Raw genomic sequence first — 19320 nt, 5'->3', positions numbered from 1 at the left:
TTCTTCTTTTTTCTTCCCTTGAGCTGTCTCTCAATTACATTTAAACTGTTTTAAAATTCACTTCTTATAAAAGTAATCAGGTTTACCGTCAAAAATCTGGGGAGGCATACGAGGCGCAGAGAAGGAAACCAAACTCACCTGCCATTTTAACTAGAGAAATACTGAAGGAAGGCTCTCCATCCAGTGGGAGGGAGGCTGGGGGACCCTTCCCCACCAGTCAGTTGCATTTACCCAGAGCCTGGCCATTCAGCACCCCAGGTGACAGAGGTGCTTGTCAGAGACTCTAACCTCTTTAGGTTAGAGTGGCTGGGGAGGAGCCAGGGCAGCTGGCTGAGATGGCCTGTGCCCTCTGGTGGCAGCTGGTGGCCATGGCTTCAGACAGTGGTTCAGTCAGTGGCTCTCAGAGTGGGGCAGAAGACCTAGGACTCAGCCTCACTGGGAACTTGTTCAGGATGCATTTTGAGGCCCATTCCTTGAACCCTGTGTGTCAGGGGATGGAACTTGGAGTGTTTTAGTGTTTTATTGGACTATTTCAGACTCTTCCTATGAACCTAAAATTTGAGAGCCACCTAAGTCAGCATGAGTCCAACACAGGCTTCTGAGAGTAAGATCCCCACCTCTGATTGAAACCCACCACAGGGCAATTGGGGGAAATGGAAGGGCTAAGATGGAGAAGTGCAGGTGTGGGGACCAGCAATGGTAGCCAGTGAAAGAGCTAGCCGCTAAACCTGGTGACTTGGGTTGATTCCCTTAGCCCAAGGCAGAGGGAGGAACTGACTCCTGCAGATTGTCCTCTGACTTTATACATTTCCTGACCCCTCACAGGAAATAAATGTAAAAAGAAAATAAAAGAAAGTGCAAGTTCCACGTCAAACTCACAAAAGGTCCTGCCACCCTCAGCTCTGCGTTCCTGTCAACCCCAATGTGTCCAGAGACTGTCCTGCTGGGAAACAGGACAGAGCAGCTCCCAGGGGACACTCGTCTTGGCTTCTTGACAGGGTATGACTAAGCCTGGCATTCCTAGGAGAGGAATCGAAGAACTAGAGGGCAACTCCAGGATCCAGAGAGCCCAACCCATGGGGCCTGAGTTTGACTCTCTAGCAAGGGCAGAGGAAATAAAGGCAAATGCTGAGCAGGAGAAAGAAGCCAAGGAGGGAGAGAGGGAGGGAAGAAGTGAGGCACCCTTGGCCAAAAGAAGACCCCTGGACAGTGTTCGCCAGATTCCCTCATGGAGGAAGAAACAGAAAAAGGCCCCCAGGAAACAAGGGCTAGCTCCCCTGCCCCACGTCCCCTGCTGCCAGGCTGCCCCAGAGAATGGCTTGTTCTCACAGCACCCAGCTGTTGAGGAAATCTTTGGCCTGGCTAGAGCAAGCAGGCACTTGTAGAGAGATTCTGACAAGAAACAGAGGCTTCAGCAAAAACCCAGAGCCAGGCAGATGGGAGACGTCATGGTAGATAGGTTCCTTTCACTCTCTGCCTGTCCTGGAGGCAGTCTGTTTAGACTTGTCTAACACACACTTCACATCACTCGTTCTGATTGGCTGACCTGGGTCAGCCAGGAATGCCAACTACACACCTGTTGTGTATCTGCCGTGCAGTGTAGCAAAGGAGCAGCTCAGCTCTCAAAGACTGGGCTCCTAGATGGAGGAAGGGGAGAGAGAGAGAGGTTAATAGGAGCACATGCTGAGACAGAGGCAATAACTCTGAGCTCCACCTTGGTCTACGCAGCTAATTCCAGGCCAATAAGAGCTACGTGGTGAGGCTCCATCTCCAAACAAAATAAGAAGTAGGGCTTAGAGGTCTTCACCTCCTTCATCTCTCATCAGCTAAGTTCTTCATCCTAAATTTTCAAAAGCCTGATGTTGACTTTTCTGGACTAGAAGCGAAAGGATGCCATTTTGAGTTTTCAGGTCGGATCTGTCTCTCAGGAAGGGGCAGCTGACCGTGCAGACTTTACTAAGAGCAGAATCAGACGAGGGCGCGAAGCCGAGCTGACGCGGACTGTGAGTTGGTCCAGCTGCCGAGCACATGAGTCCAAGCCACGCTGGTTTCACTATCTTCGGGTCTGTTTACAGACTCCTCGCTGACGGTTGATCTCGCAGGGAAGCCCTGGACAGTGCCGAGTGCCCTGCATTTTGTCACAGACTTGTAGAGACTCCTATGAGTAGGTGGCTGGCAAGGGACAAGATTAAGAGACAGTACAGAGAGTCTCAGGGCAGGGCTAGCAGCAAAGCTGGGGGCTGGCCCCCACCATCTAGGGGTATGGCCAGGCCACAGGGCTCTAGACGGACCACAGCAGAGCAGGGCCACAGAACAGAGGCGGCTTTCTTTGGCAAGTGGGCTGGGCCTGGCTAAGTGGTTAAAGTAATTGCAATACAAAGGTGGGAACAAGAGTTGGGGTCCTCAGAATCCACACTAAGTGATGGGATGTGGTAACCACCTTTGATTTCAGTCTCTGAAGGTGGGGTCAGGGGATCCCCAGAGCAAGCTGGCTAGCAACACCAGCCATACTGATGAGTTTCTGACTCTTCCTCAACAAGGTGGTAGAGGGATTGAGGATGACCCTGCGCATCAACTCCAGGCTTTCACATGTACGTGTTGTGCAGGAATGCACTGTGCAGGTATGTGCACGCACATGTGCATACACACATGGGGGAGTGTAAAAAAAGAAAAAGAGAAACTATGCTGGGCAGTGGTGGCACACACCTTTAATCCCAGCACTTGGGAGGCAGAGGCAGCAGGTAGATCTCTGAGTTTGAGGCCAGCCTGGTCTATAGAGTTAGTTCCAGGGCAGCCAGGGCTACACAGGGAGACCCTGTCTACAGCAAAAGATACTAGTGAGGCAGTGAACCTGAGGGGCAATTACCATTGTCCCATACGGTTTGGCACTTCAGGTCTAAGACCCTTTACCATGAGTGTGCCTGGCTCCCGTCCCTCCCCTGGTTCATCCTGAAAAGAGCTGACAAGTTTACCTCTGAGGCAGTCTGGGTTCTCTCTCCTTCAGTTCCTTCCATGTGGTCTGAACCAAGTTTCTTTGAAAGAGGGTTTTACAATCCGGACTTGGGCCTGTGATCTTCCTCAGCATAGGGTCACAGGCAGCAGTCAGACGACAGCTGTTCTGGGTGGCACGGGCAAGGGGATGACAGGGTGAAGGACTGGCCCCTTCCCTCGGGTTTGAGCAACAGCGGTTCCTTCTCAGTTTTAGGATCTCTTGGAAGGATTACCAGGGCGGGAAGGACATGCAACAGCCATTTCCTTATGTACAGTATAGGGGCGTAAACCAAGGGGATTCTCCGCCAGTCACAACACACTCAGTCCATCCTTCCTGTAAATACTGAACCATCTAGAATAGCAAATGTTGCTTTACGACATGTAATAAATCAGAAATTCTAGGACATGGAGCCACTTTGTGATGGGCAGACAAGACAACTGGCGATTTCCGCCAGTGAAGACCGCCAGTGGAGGCACCATAGGCAGACACACTCCTTCAGGGAAGGCTGAGGCCAGCGCCAAGCCCAGGCATTTCCTGGGGACTCTGCTCACAGTATCAAGTGTAGTGTGTCTGCAAGCCTTAATGGCCAAGATTCAGATGCCTATCTGGCAACAAGGACAGAGGGTGAGATGCCAAGAGCAGAATTTTAAAGAAACTTGAGCCAAGATAAATTGTGGCCAAGATGGGAGAGTATGGGCCAAGAGAGGTAGTTAGTTCTCAGATGAAAACAGACAAGCCTCTAAAAACAAGCATGAGGGGGTGGGACTGCTCACTTTGGAGATAGGTTAAGCATCCACAGCAGAGGGGAAACCCAACAGGGAAGGAGCCAAAGAAGAGACTATAAAGCGGTAGAGGGTAAGATAGTGCGAAGGGACTGGTTCTCAGTTATCTCCTTCTCGGGCAGTCACCTCCAGGCCCAGGCCCGTCCGGGTCTTGAGAAAGGAGGTTACACCAGAAACAAAGACAACTTTGGCTATAATGGATCCCAGAAAAGGGGAGAAGTGGAAGGAAGGCGGATGGGGGTGAATGTCTCAAGTTTAGAAATGAAGTCAGCTGGAGCTCCTGGGTGCGCACCTCTCAAATTCTGTGCCTGCCCCTTGCCCAGTGCCATGTGTGGCACCACCATCTTGACCTGAGCTGGGACAAGCTGGCCGCCACCTCAGCCCCAGAACCATCTACCTTCCTGCATCCTCCTGAAGTGTTAAAAAGGCAGAAGACGAGTTTATCAGTAAGAAAATGTTTATTCTTTTGAACCCCTCATGGGGGAAAAAGAATGCAGCCAAGACCAAGTATTTAACGAAAACAGTGTCCCAAAGGCAGCAAAATGGGGGAACCTCAACACAAAGTCAGTAACAATCTTCCGTGTTTTTGCACAAAGATGGAAAAAAATCGTGACAATTCTGAGTAACACTTTCATGGTGACAGTTACACAAGATGATTCAAAATGCAAATGGCAGCAACATGCACACCTGGCTAAAGCTAGAGGTCTGTTTTACTCCAAAATAAGATCTGTGATTAAAAGGATGATTCTCTTTAATACTTCTAATTGTACTGACTGGTTTGTCCTACCTAATTTGCTTTAAATAAGATATACATGCCAATCAACAGGAAATTTTAGAACTATGTCCTTCCAGAACACACAGCACAGAAGCACAGCCGACTGATTTGGTTTCTTAATTTCCCCAAACTTCCGAATGCAACTCTACCTTGTCCCTCTTCTCCCCTGCCCGCCCCCTCCCTGACCCTTGACACACTTTCACAGGTCTGTGCAGAAGCTTTCTACCAGCGTCTGACACACGATTGAACCAGTATCTTTGTGTAGAGTTTAGGTCTTAAAAACAAACAACAACAAATCCTCCTTGGCACGAGAGCTCCGGAATAGCCAAGCCCCGGTAAACCGTTCCACGAGAGATGAAGGGAGCGGAGAGCAGCGAATGGCATGTGGGGACCACTCCTGGAAAACAGTGTTTACAGCCATCGTTCGGCCTCTTTCAGGCCCACCAAGCTGATTCCCTAAGGTGCCTGGCTGGCAGCAAGCATGGAACCCTGCATGGGAAAAACCCTGTGGTGGTGTGGTGACCAGCAGTCCAGTCACCTACCAGCTGTACAACAGGATTCACAGAGAACTCGACAAACAGAAGACAGATGACAGAGAAGGGGCGGGGGGAGGGGGTCTGAAAATGATCAAGTTTCCTCTTGAAATGTCTTTTTTCAAGGTGATACAGAGATTGCTCTCAGACGTGTTCTAGAACTACACATCAATGGGAATGTCAATACTCCAAACACACCATCACACGCTTGCAAGCTAGCCTCACCCCTAAGTCTCCCATGATGCTTCCTTAATCTGGTCCTTACAAGGGCAATCCGTTTTTCTAAAATATCAGTATCGTCTTTAATTCAGCTATGAAATCAGAGCTGTGTCAGGTCATTTAGCCCTCTCCTGCTAGAAACTAAGCTTTTGTTGTCATCGTGTGAACGCAACATGCAATTTTCTTGCTTATTTAAGAACAAAACAGAATTGAAAAGCAAAAACTGCTTTTTTTTCCTTCAAGAGGAAACTATGTAAAAATATATAAAAAGGCAAAATTGGCTACTTGAAATCCAAGAATGGTTTTAATGTGTTGGCCAAGAAAAATAAACTGCAAAGTCCTGTGAGGTCTTCTAAAAACTTACAAGAACAACTGATGGGCAGTTCTAATCAGACTTGGATGTTATTTCCCCCCCTTTAAAAATGACAACATACACAATCCCACAAAACACAATATCAACGTTTTTATCTTGACCGCCAGAGACGCTGCTTTTCGAAGCCTTCTGGTTCCAAATGGTTGGGCAAACACACAGCTGGCCTTCATTTCTTCAGGGGCTGATAGACAGAGGCATTAGGATCGAGTCCAGAGGGGCTGGTCTCCACAAACTTGGAAGAGTAGTGGGGGGACACGGGGCTCAGGGGACTGGTGGCAGCACTGTATGTTATGCTGGGCATGACAGCCATGACTTCGGCTATCTTTTGTTTTAGGTCCTTGATTTCCTGGTCTTTCTGAAGGATTTGCCCTGCAAGATCAAAGAGCCACCATTAGTGAGGAGGGAGGACTGGTGCACGCACGTGCGCGCATACACACACACACACACACACACACACACACACACACACACACACACGTCAGCCCCACGCACTGTCTGGTAAAGGCAGGCAAACTTCTGTAAAATGCCCAATAGTAGGGCATTTTTAGGCACCGTGGTTCAGATGCTATGGAAAGTGCTGACCAGTTCTTAGCTTGTGGGGTACAAGAAGTAGCAGCTTTACAGCTGCAGCTCCTGAGCTTGGGTTCTCTTCTGGAAGGCTGGGCTCTGAGCGTTAGACCAAGGAACATAGACTCAGGACCTTCGATCGGTCACATCAGGTTCTGTGACAGAAAGCAGATGACATTCTGGGACGGGTGCCCAGCTTACTAGCAAGATGCTCTCTGACCTCTGCCCAGCATTCAGCTGGCTGCTTCAGCACATCACTAGCTCAGGCCTTCGTGCATCCCCTGTGTATGTGCGAGCTGCTAAGGTTTCCTGATCATCAATCTCAATCAACGTCTGAGTTCCAGATTCTGAAAACATCTCCAGCTTTCCCTTATGTTCCATAGTCTCTACAGCATCTAAAACCCAGCATGGCACAGGAGGGCTCAGTGCTCAGACACCTACCCACTTCTCACTTACAACCAAGAAGAGAGGATTCTAAGCACTATCCACTTTATGATGGACGAACAGGGAACAGGAAGCCGTAACACTTGGTCAAGTACTGCCAGTGTACCGCTAGTGACAGATTTGGGAGCTGACTCTATATCTGGCTATAGCACCTACAGTCCCATGGCACTCATGCCCCTCCTTGGGCGACGACCCATCATCTCTCTGCTGGATGATGAGCTCTGTGAGGCAGTCTAGAGATTGTGCCTCTTAATTTCCCATTGCTAAATCCCTGCCCCCAGCCCAGTGGAAAGCCAAGGCTTCACAAACCATGCATCTTGTTCAGTCCATCTGCTATTAAGACAGAGCAGGACTGAAGCCAGAATCACCCTGTTCCAAAACCCATACAATCTCCATCATGCTATGTGCCTCTCTGATCTCCAAGGGAAAGAAAAAGGCTGTGTGTGAGCAGCCTTCACTGTGTGAAGACAACAGTGTGACTGAGAAGTGAGAAGGCTGGGTGACATGTTTCAGAAGGATGGAGTGAGATAAAGAGTCACTCTGTAACCAGGATGAGTAACACTAACAGAAGGAACAGGTTGGGATTTGAATTACGAATCTGGACAGGATCCGGAGGGAGGCAGTGAGAAAAGATCTGCACCCTCACTTCCCTCAGGGCCCCTAAGTTTCAAGTAAGCATCAAAGAGCCACTTTCTCTTTGAACACAATGAACTTCAGATGAATAGGTACTTAGTGGCACCTGATAACATGAGCTACTTGTTTTTCTCAAGCAGACTTGAGTCTGATTTCTTTAATTAGTAAGAATAAAACAACCCAACAGCTTCAGTGTGGACCCTTCTCTCTTTCCAAGCACTTGTGGAGAAGAAGTGGAGTACAGCCATGCCAGGAAGCCTGATGCCCTGGTCTACTTCCATGTCAGGGCATCTTCTCCAAGTGTACAGATCCCAGCAGAGGGTTAGTTAAGCAGAGGTGTTCGTTCCTCAGTGCTAAGCCAGACAGGAAAAGGGGTCAGTGGGAGATGAGATGCTCAGCTGCAAGGCAGGGTCCCTGGAAACCTTTCAAGTACCTGTCCCTGGGCACACAGACAAGGCAGCCCAAGGCCCACTCTTTGCCCCTGCTTAATCACTTGGCCCAAGCCTCTCAGGTGGGTTTACCAACTTCTTAGTTTCTCTCTTTTCTAAAGATTCCCAGGCATGGCTGGAAGTTCCCAGTGACTGATGAATGTCCTTCACCAGGTGTCTCAGGTGTCTAAATCAAGCACACCCGCTACTGACTTCCTAGAAACTTTGCTCTTCTGCCCTGGTTCCAGCATCCTAATCCTTTGATCTCTAAGGCAAATCAGCTCTTTTCACACACTGTCCTCCTCCTGCTCTGTATTTCCTTAGATAGGACACAACACCAGTTTCTGAACTGGCTCTGCCGCTCATATTTCAAGCTGCCATCAGAAGAGCCTGCTTTCTCTGGAAGATCTACAGACTACATTCTTCAGTTTGCTTCAGTCATGGCCTCCAGGCTTGGGGTCACCAGAGTCTGGGCCTAGATAGCCCCAAAACTTTCTTTCCCAGTTTACACTAGTCCCCCTAGACTGTGCTCCTCCCCACCATCCCCTGCTCTCAGGATTCATCCCATAAGCCTACTCCCGCCTGCACAATGCCCTCTCTACTCTCCCATCTCTGCCATTCTTTCTATCTGGCTTGCCCTAATGCAGTAATTCTCAAAATTCTCAAAATTCAGTCAGGATTCACAGGGCCCACAGGACATGAACTACCAGAGTCTTCGGTAGTAAGCACAAGCTGGGCCTTTGGTGAACTGTGCAGAGTATAAAATCTCAACAAAATAAACACTAAGAGAATGCAAATATTTTCTATTAAGTCAGACAGTAAATATACATGAAAATTGTAAGACAATGACACTTTTCTCATTTTTTGGACAACAGTTATTTTCATAAAATGCTATTAATGTTAAGATAAAATATGCTTGAATTTTAAATGGATTACTAGATGTTTTAAGTTTTAATTTATAGTAGGGAGAAACAGCTAGATAATTTACATGAGATAAGTTTATCCAGGGTGCTCACTAATCTTAAGCATCTGGGCCCTGCCACCCCAGCAGACTCTGGGCTTTCTGGGATGGTGGCTTCTAGAGCTTGGCAGCTTGGGGAGTCCCTATTCAAGTGCCCTTTTATATGGACCAGGTCAACCGGCAGACAGGTTTTCTCAATATTCCAATCACTTTGGTGACTAATCAGTTTTGTGAACAAAAACCTCATTTTCTTTTCATTGGCTCTTGCCACCCACCCTCTGTCAGAAACCTCCCATGCCCTCCATGTTGTTTAAAGTTCTGAGCTCTTTCCACTGGACACTCCTACAAGACATGGCTGCAGCTATCCCTGCCCCACCTAGGCCTGCAGACTAATGAGTCTCTTCCATGCCCATAGGCTTTGCCTTCACTGTTCCTGGCCTCAGTCTGCTCAAATGTTACATGATCAAGGGCTCCTCTTTGGCTGCCATGTGACGAGAAGTCTCTTTCTTCTCCTCACTTTGTCCACCGCCCTTACAAATACTGTAATGGCTTGTTCACTGCTTGTCCATGTTGAGGTGTCTATCAGTTATCAGAGACACTTGTAGGTCTCAGCAATTCTCTGTTGAGTGCATGGCCTGTGCTCCTGACCATAGATGCCTCTGTTGCTCTGCCCAAGTCAATTCTAGCCTGCTACATACAGCTTGGAAGGTCCCATGAAACTGTCTTTTCTGCATAGAGGCTTCTTGACCCTCACTCTTTCCATGCTCCCAACCCCTTCTCCTCATTCAGGCTCAGCTTAAACATCAGCTGCCATGACATGACCCAGCTCCATAGCCTGGTCTAGGCCCTACCTCTCTGTCCCTACAGGCTGCACACACAATGAAGCTGCAGCTCCAGATTTTAACACTGTGCACCCTTTGAGGAGACATCTATAGTCTTCTCTAAGTCCAGCACTTGACATGCTCTCGTCTTATATACAGCAGAAGCATAAATTAATCTGGCTCCTAAGCTCAATGCTGGGCACACATGAACGAAACAGCTTAAGGAACACAGAGGTGCCCTCTGGTTCAGAGCTCTGAGGGAAGGTCCACTCTATGCAGTCCTGAAACCTCTACATCCTGCCACCCCACGGGGGCCTGCTGTTTTCCTACCCTGGGCAATCTCGAGCTGCCGCTTTGCATCACCCAGTGCAGAGAACAGGTCCAGCTTGATTCTTGTCTCTGCGCTGAGGCTGTTCTCCAGGTGCTGTGTCTTGTCTTGCATGGCGGAGAGTGCTGACATTAACACCTCGGTGTCCTTCTCATTTTCTTTATACTTCCGAAGCTCCTATCAAAAGCATCAAACCAGCAATGTTATGAAGTAGTTTTGGCATCGATGTGTATATATTAGCTTGAACTCAAATTAAATTCCAGTCCTATTGGTCATCAGAACAGACACTCTGTGTGTTTACACGTCACTCTCAGAGCATGTGCCATGCAATATTCAGATTCTCACATGGCTGGAAAACAGTGGCCACTGCTTCCAAATCAAGTACTCTTTTGCAAGACTGACTCAGAGCAGAGATACTGCTCTTCTTAGCAAAGAGTGCCTTATGCTGCAGTCACATTTCTAAAAATGTGTGCTAAAAAATTGCAGAAATATTTGTTATTTTGATAAGGCAAACTTAGAAAAACCCATTTACAATAGTTGGTAATACAGACAGTAAGTATTAAACTTAATTCTTTTTTTTGTTTTGAAACACGGTTTCACCTGCTTCTGCCAAGTGCTAGGATGAGAGGCAGCGCCGCCATGCCTGGCCGGATTTTTTTTTTGTTGTTGTTGTTTTTTGTTTTTTTTTTGAGACAGGGTTTCTCTGTGTAGCTTTGGAACCTGTCCTGGAACTCACTCTGTAGACCAGGTTGGCCTCGAACTCACAGAGATCCGCCTGCCTCTACCTCCCGAGTGCTGGAATTAAAGGCAAACACCACCACCAACCACCCTCAATCATTTTAAAGATAAAAACCCAAACTTATTTCAGAGAACTCAAAAATACAGAAAAATTGAATGTTAACCATAATCTTTTAATATAACTGAAATCATAGCATATGTATGATGCTAGATAAAGCCTTTTAAAAAGCAAAAACTTAAGATTATTTCAACTATTCAGGTTTCTAAGTGCTGGACTACAGGCATGTGCCGCCACACCTGGCTGGAAAAAAAACTCTTTTGATGGCTCAATGATACTTCTGTATGTACACATACTGTACCTTAAGCAAATATCTGCCCCTTTATCAAAACGGTTTCCTTCCTTTTTATTTTTGCACCTCTACACCACTACACTAAATATGGTGTCAGTCACTGATGAGGTCTTGCCTTTAAAATCCTATGCTGGGCATGGTAGCCCACACCTATAGTCTCAGCACGTGGTAGGCAGAAGCACAAGGATTGCCATTAGTTTGAGGCCAACCTGGGAACCTGGGTCACATAACAAGACCCTGTGTTTACGCAAAACAAAAATTCTTTACCAATTTCATAGGAGAGAAGTCATTGCTAACTTTTATATTCATGTCATTATTGGTTAATAAAAATGTAAATGTTTAAAGAATTTAAATAAACATTTTAAATGTTACATTAATTTTAATTTTTAAAAATAATTTTACTTGAATGTATGTGTATCTGAGAGTATATATGTGCACCATGTGCTTGCAGGAACATGTGCAAGTCAGGAGGGGTCAGACTGGCTAAACTGGAGTTACAGTTGTTAAGGCACCAAATAGAAAATGGAACCTGGGTCTTCCATCTCTCCTTCACCACGTGGGTAACTGAGGTCATCAGGATTGGCAGTAAGCATGATGAGCCATGTTAATCCTGAAGATCCACTTTTAGAACGTGTGTTTCTTCTGTAAATCATCTGTCTGTATTCTTCAGTTCTCTGTATATGTTGGTAACTCTCATCAGCTATTTATACTCTAAAAGTGCTGTTTGGGGGTTGGGTTTGAGACAAGGTTTCTCTGTGCAGCTGTGGAGCCTGTCAAGGAACCTGCTCTGTAGACCAGGCTGGCCTCATATTCACAGAGTACTGCCTCTGCCTCCCGAGTGCTGGGAGTAAAGGCGTGCACCATTTCCACTTGGCATAAAAGTGTTGTTTTTAATATTCATTGATACCTGTATTTTTTGTTTGTTTTATGTTTTGTTTGTTTGAGACAGGTTCTCTGTGTAGCCCTTGGCTGTCCTGGAACTCACAGAGATCCACTTGCTTCTGCCTTCCAAGTGCTGAGATTAAAGTGTGTGCCACTATTCTCAGTGAATATCTCTCTCATTTCTTAAATTTTTTTTGTATGTTTAGTGTATGAATGTTTTGCCTGCATGTATATCTGTTTGCCACATGTGACCCTGGTCCTTGTGGAGGTCAGAAAAGGGCATTAGATCCTCACAGAGGCAGCTGTGAGCCACTCTGTAGGTGCTGGGAATTGAACTGAGGTCCTCTGCAGAGCAGCCAGTGCTCTTGACTGCCCAGTGACCTAGTTTTCCAGGGCCTCCTCCCCAAGTATCTCTTTTTTTTTTAAAAAAAAAATAATAATAATTTATTTACTTTTATTTCATTTACACTGGTATTTTGCGGGCATGTATGTCTGTGTGAAGGTGTCATATCTTGGAGTTAGAGATAGTTGTTAGCTGCCATGTAGGTGCTGGAATTTGAACTGGAGTCCTCTAGAAGGGCAGCCAGTAGTGCTCTTGACCATCCAATGACCCATCTCTCCAGCCTCCGGAGTATCTCTATCTTATTCAACTCTTTTTGGCTGTTGTTTATGAGTTTGTCTACAGGGTTGTTGGGTTTTTTTTGTTTTGGTTTGTTTTGTTTTGGTTTTGGTTTTTTGAGACCGGGTTTCTCTGTGCTTTGGAGCCTGTTCAGAAACTAGCACTTATAAACCAGGCTGGCCTCAAACTCACAGAAATCCACCTGTTTCTGTCTCCCAAGTGCTGGGATTAAAGGCGTGTGCCACCACCACCCGGCTTGTCTACAGTTTTTATGCTTGGAAAGTCTTCTTGCATCTCAAGATCAAATTAATACTTTATTTTCCCCTATCTTTTTTTTTTTCTACATTCAACTCTTTGTTTGGAATTTCCTTCTCTGTGTTAGTAAAGCTCTAATTTTATTCCCCACTTGTTCAATTATTCAAAATCCTTTTACTGGCTCATCTTGTCCTTTCCTGCCATTCTCTGAAGCCACCTTTACGACATACTTCAAGCTCTGTCCCAAATCATCTATTACTCCCCTGGCTTGCCAGTGTTTTCCTATCAGTCTCACACAATTTAAATTACTATGCTGTTTACAAAATGACATTAATTTAAAATGCCACCTTGAAAACCTACGTTCACAGCACTGGCATCTTTCCTCCTCATGTTCAGTACAGTTGCCTAGTCAGAGCCAACACATGGCAGTGGACAGGTCAGGAAAGATCTAAGGAGAGATGCAGGTCCCATAGGAATTAACCTTGCCTACGGCCTTAAAAAACTAAAGGCATGCCTGCTGAGACAGATTCTGAGCTGATACATTCAGCAGACCGTCAAAATTCGCAGCTCGTGTTAGAACCTGGCTGCATCAAACAGAACAAGGTTGAAACTTTAGGTCTCCTTCTGTGTAGATGATGAGACAGAGGTCTGGAGTGAGGTGCTGATCTACACTGGAGCACATACACTGGCAGGCTGGAAGGGACTGGGTGATGGAAGGCCCTTCCCCCACCTCCTCCTCACCTGAACCTTCAGTTCCAGTTCCCTGATCTGCTCCTCTTTCACCTTCATGTCCATTGTGAGCTTCTTACCCTCAGCTTCTAGCTCTCTGATCCGACTCCGTAAGGTTTCGGTGCACTCTCCCCTTTTGAAAAAGACAGAGGAAACAAGGTTTATAGTTTCCCCTATCATAGGAGATTGGTTTGAAGACCACAGAATCTACCCATGCTCAAATTCCTCATATAAAATAGCAGTTTCTGCATAGACTGTCCATAACGCCATCTCTAAATTACTAATAGCCAGCACAATGTAAAACTAGATGAAGTGCTGTCGCTGTGCCGTAGGTTAGGGCTGATGACAAGAAACCATGTGTTTATGCTTTGCAATCTAGCTTTTCCAGTGTTTCCTTTTATATCTTTCTGAGACAGAATTTAATATGTAGCACATACTGGCCTTGATCTTGCTATCCTCCTGCCTCAGTCTTTTATCACAGCCATCCCTCACCACAGCTAGTTCTCAAGTACTCTCTATAGTTGACTCCATCTGTGAAGTTGGCAGGTAGGCAGAGTGTGCTTATTGCAGGACTTACACACTCGTCTTAGATTCTAGGCTCTGCATGATGGTTATTATAATTTCTCCCCCAAGACAGGGTTTCTCTGTATAACAGTCCTGGATGCCCTGGAGCTCACTCTGTAGACCAGGCTGGGCTCAAACTCAGATCCGCCTGCCTCTACCTTCCGAGTGCTGGATTTAAAAGCATGCACCACCACAACCTGGTGGGTCTGCCCAATTTTAACTTTTGGCTCAATATGCTTCTTCCCACTATTCTTTGAAAATTTCAACAACAATCTAAAATAATTATTTTTTCTTTTTTCTTTTTTCTTTTTTCTTTTTTTTTTTTGAGACAAGGCCTCTCTATGTGCCCCCGGCTGACCTGAAACTCACTTTGTGGACTAGGCTGGGCTCAAACTTACAAAAAGATCTGTTTGCCTTTGCCTCCTAAGTGCTGGGATTAAAGGTATGGTCACCATGCCCAGCTATTTTATTTATTTATTTAGTAGTTTTTCAAAACAGTGTTTCTCTGTAGCTTTGGAGCCTGTCCTGGAACTAGCTCTTGTAGACCAGGCTGGCCTCGAACTCAGAGATCCGCATACCTCTGCCTCCCAAGTGCTGGGATTAAAGGCGTGCGCCACCACTGCCCAGCCATGCCCAGCTATTTTTAAATCTGTATTGTGTCTGTGTGTACTATGGAGGCCAGAGGTCAACCTCAGGTGCTATCCCTCAAAAGTCACCCACCTTGTTTTCTGAAACAGGGTCTCTGGGAAGCTGGTCAGTGAGTCCCAGGGATCTGCTGTCCAGGACTCCCCAGTGACAGGACACAAATGTGCACTACCTCACCTGCCTCTGTACTAGGGTACTGAGCATCGCCACCCCAGTTTTTTTAACATGGGACTGAAAACTGGTCCTCATGCTCGCACTTCAAGCACTGTGTAACCGAGCTATCTCTTCAGCCCTCTAAAATACTCAGAGGCTGGAAAGAGGCTCAGCAGTTAAGAGCACTGACTGTTCTTTCAGAGGATCCACACTTGACTCCTAGCAGCCACATGATAGCTCACAGCCCTCCAGCACTCCAGTTCTAGGAAATCTAATGCCTTCATGGGCACCGCACACATGGCACACATACATGGAGGCAAAATACTCATATACAAAAAATAAATTAAATAAATTAATCTAAAAATAATTTTAAGCTCCTCAAAATCACCCACATCTGTGTTGGAAACACTAACAGACTTGTGAAGAACTGACTGCAGATGGGTCTCAGAGCATTTAGATACCACACAGAAAACGAGAGGAAACTTGTCAGGAAAATGAAAGGTTGGAGAGCAGTGTGAGCTGGCCCAGGTGGAGCTGAAACAAACTAATGAACAACTCACAACGTAATCCATCCACACAAACTATTGTCTGTACCACCCAAGCATCAAATATCCAACCTTGATTAAATATCACAGTGACATGGACATACCTAGATGCGGCAGCAAAGGCAACAGCCCGTGCAGCAGTGGCTTCTTCTAACTTCTTCCTCTTTTTCTCCTCCATTAACTGTTTTTCTACAAAGCTTCGGGCTTCCTGCTCAGCTTTTAGCTTTTTCTCCAGCTGGCTGATATTCTGCTTGTCTTTTTGCTTCATTTGTACAGCATTATGTAACCTATGTGGAAATGATTGTCACATAGAATCTTCTGATAGAGAGCTTCACCATGAACCCCGAGAACCACTGCCTCTATGCAGCCTGTTAGGCCGGTGTACATGGGAGGTTCACACAGCAAATTATCAACTTCCAGAGTGCCAGAGAAAACACATGGTCATTACTACTTAACGGCTTCTAAACACTAATAAGCTACCTGCTTTATGTAACCCAGAGCCAGCCCTGCCCGCCACTGTTAGGTGATCTACAGCAGGCAGGCAGAAGGCACTGCTAGAAAGCGTCTACCAGAGCAGGAGGTGACCGCAGAGTTCATTCCAGTGCTCCAGTACACTGGGAAAGAAACAGTCAGACCAAAGACTACTGATTCAACAGTCCTGTCCAATCTAAAGTGGGTGGGAGGGGTAGGTCTAGCTTCTTTTTTTTTTTTTTTAGTTGTTTTTTTTTAGGCAAGGTCTTAGTCTGCAGGCTAGGCTGGCTTTGAACTTGAGGCAATACTCCTGGTTCAGCCTCTTGAGCTGTGGAATTAAAGGTGTGCACTACCACACTGGCCCTTCTAAATCACAGCCATGCAGCAGCCTTTCTTTGAAAAAAAGGCCTTTTCTCAAGCCATTAAACTCCCCCCAGCTTCACAGAGCAAGGTGAGGGAGCTAGTTACCAAAGGCCAATGCTGAGAACTGCAGAAGTGGCCCAGAATGACAGAGGGGTTTCGTGCATGTTGTACCCTAGTGTTATAGTTAACGCCTAGAACTGTGAGTGTATTCTTCATGGGGAAGCCTGTGAGGCATCACTGCTACAGAAATACAGTGTTTAGAGATAGAAGAAATAACCTTACACTGAGTCAGCAACTAACCCCAAAATGAATTAAAGGAAAGTTTAAGGAATTCATACAGAAGAACAGGTTGCTGCTGGTCTCTTCAAATAAAACCAAAGCTCAATGTCATTTTTAGTTCTGACATTCACGGTCTCATTCTTAGGAAAAGATCAAGATTTTCAAATAGTAGCAAAACTCCTTATCAAGGTTACTTACCACAAAAGCTTAATAACTAATCTTAAATAGTTAAACTACATTATCAAAGGAAAATAATATTAATAAACTCTTGTTGGAGTGAAGTAAGTGTAGACTTGATGAGAACACTCAGCATCTACCAGTCAGTAAGCAGGAAATATTGGGCCATGTCTCCTGGTCGACCTGAGTCTGTGTCTCCCTGGTAACAGGAGGCACTGCCCAAGGCTGACATGGCACACACACTTACTTATTCTGCAGCAGCTCGTTTTCCTGTCGGAGCTGGCCCATTTCTGAGCGGATCCCTCGTTCCGTGTTTGAGAGAGAGCTGATCTGACTGCGCAGCTCTTGTTCCACTTGCCGGCTGGCTTGCAAGTCAGCCTTTAGCTTTTTAATGTCTTGCTCCAGCCTAGGAAGGGGAGAAAGGAAGATTTTCATCTGAGAAAGGGCCTGAAGGCTCACCGAGGGTCCTCACTGGACGGATGCCTGCCATACGCTTAGTTCTATGGCATGACTCCCTTCACAGGAGGGCTAACTTTCGACTCCCCTCAATGGCTGTGACACTGCGAGTACCTGAGCTGAGTATAAAGGAAGAGAGAAAAAAAAGAAGGGTTAAACATAAGATCCCCTATCCACTGTTGACTTCCTTAGCAAGTTAAATCTGTCAAAACAATGACCTCGGGCCACTGACTTTGCTTTTCCACGCTCTCCTAAATCAGATTGCACTGAGATAGTGTACCCACCTTCCTGGAGGGGCTACCAGAACACAGGATCACCATCCATCTCCTGAAAGTGCTAGTCTCCTTGTTAAGGAACATTCACACTTTTGGTGATTATGGCAGAAGAGCTCATTAAGGCTCCACAACAGAAGGGACTAGTAAGAAAATTATGGGCTAAAACCTACCTTACTCTGCCATTCCTTACTTCTTGCTCCATTGAACCAATAGTAGCACTATTTTAAGTGATGTGCACTAGGGCTCTACACATAAATAAGCAGTGAAAGGAACAAAAGGGCAACATCAAATCCCTTCTTCACAGAAAGGTTTTATAATTTCAATAGAGGCCAAAAACCAGATGATTAAATAATCAGACAGTAACACAAAGGCTACAGTTAGACACATACTAGGAGGAAGAGCAGCAGCAGCCATGGTTCCTCACTGCGCTCTACAGTCACAGCAATGTGCACTAACTGGCAAACCTAAGGGCCATCTGCAACGATTACTCCTATTTTCCCAGATGAAGAAATAAAGGTAAGAAAAAGCTTGCAGCTCAAGATCCCAGGCAGTGACCCCTGGATCCATTCTCTCTCCCATCAGCTTGCCCACAGTACAGAAGTGCTATCTGTACTCTGTGGAGCCTGGGAAAGGCTGGGCAGAGAGGATGGGAATGGTTAGTAGGTTTTACATAAGCAAGGAAGAAGGGTTCTAAAAGGAGTGGGCATACTCAAAACTTCAGCTGTATTAACAGTCAAGCGTATGCAGAGACAAGTCCTCAGTTTGGTGCCTGAGAAGGACTATAGTAGAAACAGCAGGAAAGGCGTAGATGGGTCTGTGACAGTGGAGCTGAGGGTCAAGCCTAGGATGCACACACATGTGAAGCTGAGAAGAGGCATTTTTCTACCAAGATGCAAATGTCCAGACGGACAAACACCAGTTTGCTTTAGTTTTTGTATGCAGAAACTCAATCCTAGGTTTTAAAGACAGCCTGGGGCCTTGCTTATGCTAAGCTACACTCAACCATTGAATTACTACCCCAACACCTGATAAAACTCATTGTGTGCTTCTAATAAAGCATACTAACAGAATTAAGACTTATGGGGGGGGGCAATGGATCTCTCTTTGGAGCTTGTAGCTCCACAGACTACAAACATACGTTTTTTAAAAAGATTTATTTATTTATTATGTATACAATATTCTGCCTACATGTATGCCTGCAGGCCAGAAGAGGGCACCAGATCTTATTACAGGTGGTTGTGACCCACCATGTGGTTGCTGGGAAACTCAGGACCTCTGGAAGAACAACCAGTGCTCTTAACCACTGAGCCATCTCTCCAGCCCCAAAGATGTTTTATTAAGTACAAAGTCCTCAGAAATTAATACTCAGTCAGTAATGTTCCCTGGACTATCAGAGAAGAACAACGAACAATTTTCTTCCCCTACCTACCATTAGACAACCTAAAAACAAACCTCAAGGCCCCAGTTATGTTGTAGGTGCGGTCACAGTGTTCCATCCTGGGTGTGAGAGCCTGGCCTAGAAACCTCGAGTTCCAGTAGCACTGCCTGGTCTCCTGCCAGGGCTTACTCCCTGGGGAAGGGTCAGAGGTCCACATCACACCACACTGTCCCTATCACCAGGGTTATTCCAGTTCAGTGTACTCTCAGATCAGCACTTAGACCGTAGCCATGCTGTCCCTCATTCACCTGAAGTAACCCAAGGGCTATATTCCGAACAGGCTGGTTGTGTCGGGTTCATTACATTAAGAAGTCTCGCTGAAGGGACGTTAGCCTCACAGAGGAAGAACTGCACTGCCTGTGAAAAGGCAAGTTCCTCATTGAGGACAGAGACAATATGGTCTGGGAATGGGCTCTACCACTGGGCTTCCAATGGCCCGGCTGCCAACTTCATGACCTGGGCAAGGAAGGCATATAGTCTTGCTGTTTCCTAACATGCAGCTGACCATCTCTACGGTTCTTTTCT

At 46.2% G+C, this 19320-nt stretch overlaps 1 protein-coding gene across 1 annotated transcript in view; it reads right to left on the bottom strand.

The window, feature by feature from the left end:
* Nucleotides 1-4213: 4213 nt before the first annotated feature.
* The window catches only part of Maco1 (macoilin 1), a 62158-nt gene continuing 47051 nt past the window's right edge, over nt 4214-19320 (bottom strand). The window contains exons 7-11 of the mRNA XM_085690514.2: nt 16874-17032; nt 15441-15623; nt 13442-13562; nt 9859-10033; nt 4214-6043 (exon numbers count right to left, since the gene is read on the bottom strand). Coding sequence (XP_085546640.1) covers nt 5841-6043; nt 9859-10033; nt 13442-13562; nt 15441-15623; nt 16874-17032 — 841 coding nt within the window. The 3' untranslated portion in view covers nt 4214-5840. The remainder of the gene's footprint in view (nt 6044-9858; nt 10034-13441; nt 13563-15440; nt 15624-16873; nt 17033-19320) is intronic.

The sequence above is a fragment of the Myodes glareolus genome, chromosome 6 (genome assembly GCF_982192425.1).
Source record: "Myodes glareolus chromosome 6, mMyoGla1.1, whole genome shotgun sequence".
Classification (NCBI taxonomy): domain Eukaryota; kingdom Metazoa; phylum Chordata; class Mammalia; order Rodentia; family Cricetidae; genus Myodes; species Myodes glareolus.
The sequence above is the reverse complement of the archived record's forward strand: the minus strand, read 5'-3'. Positions and strand labels throughout refer to the sequence as shown.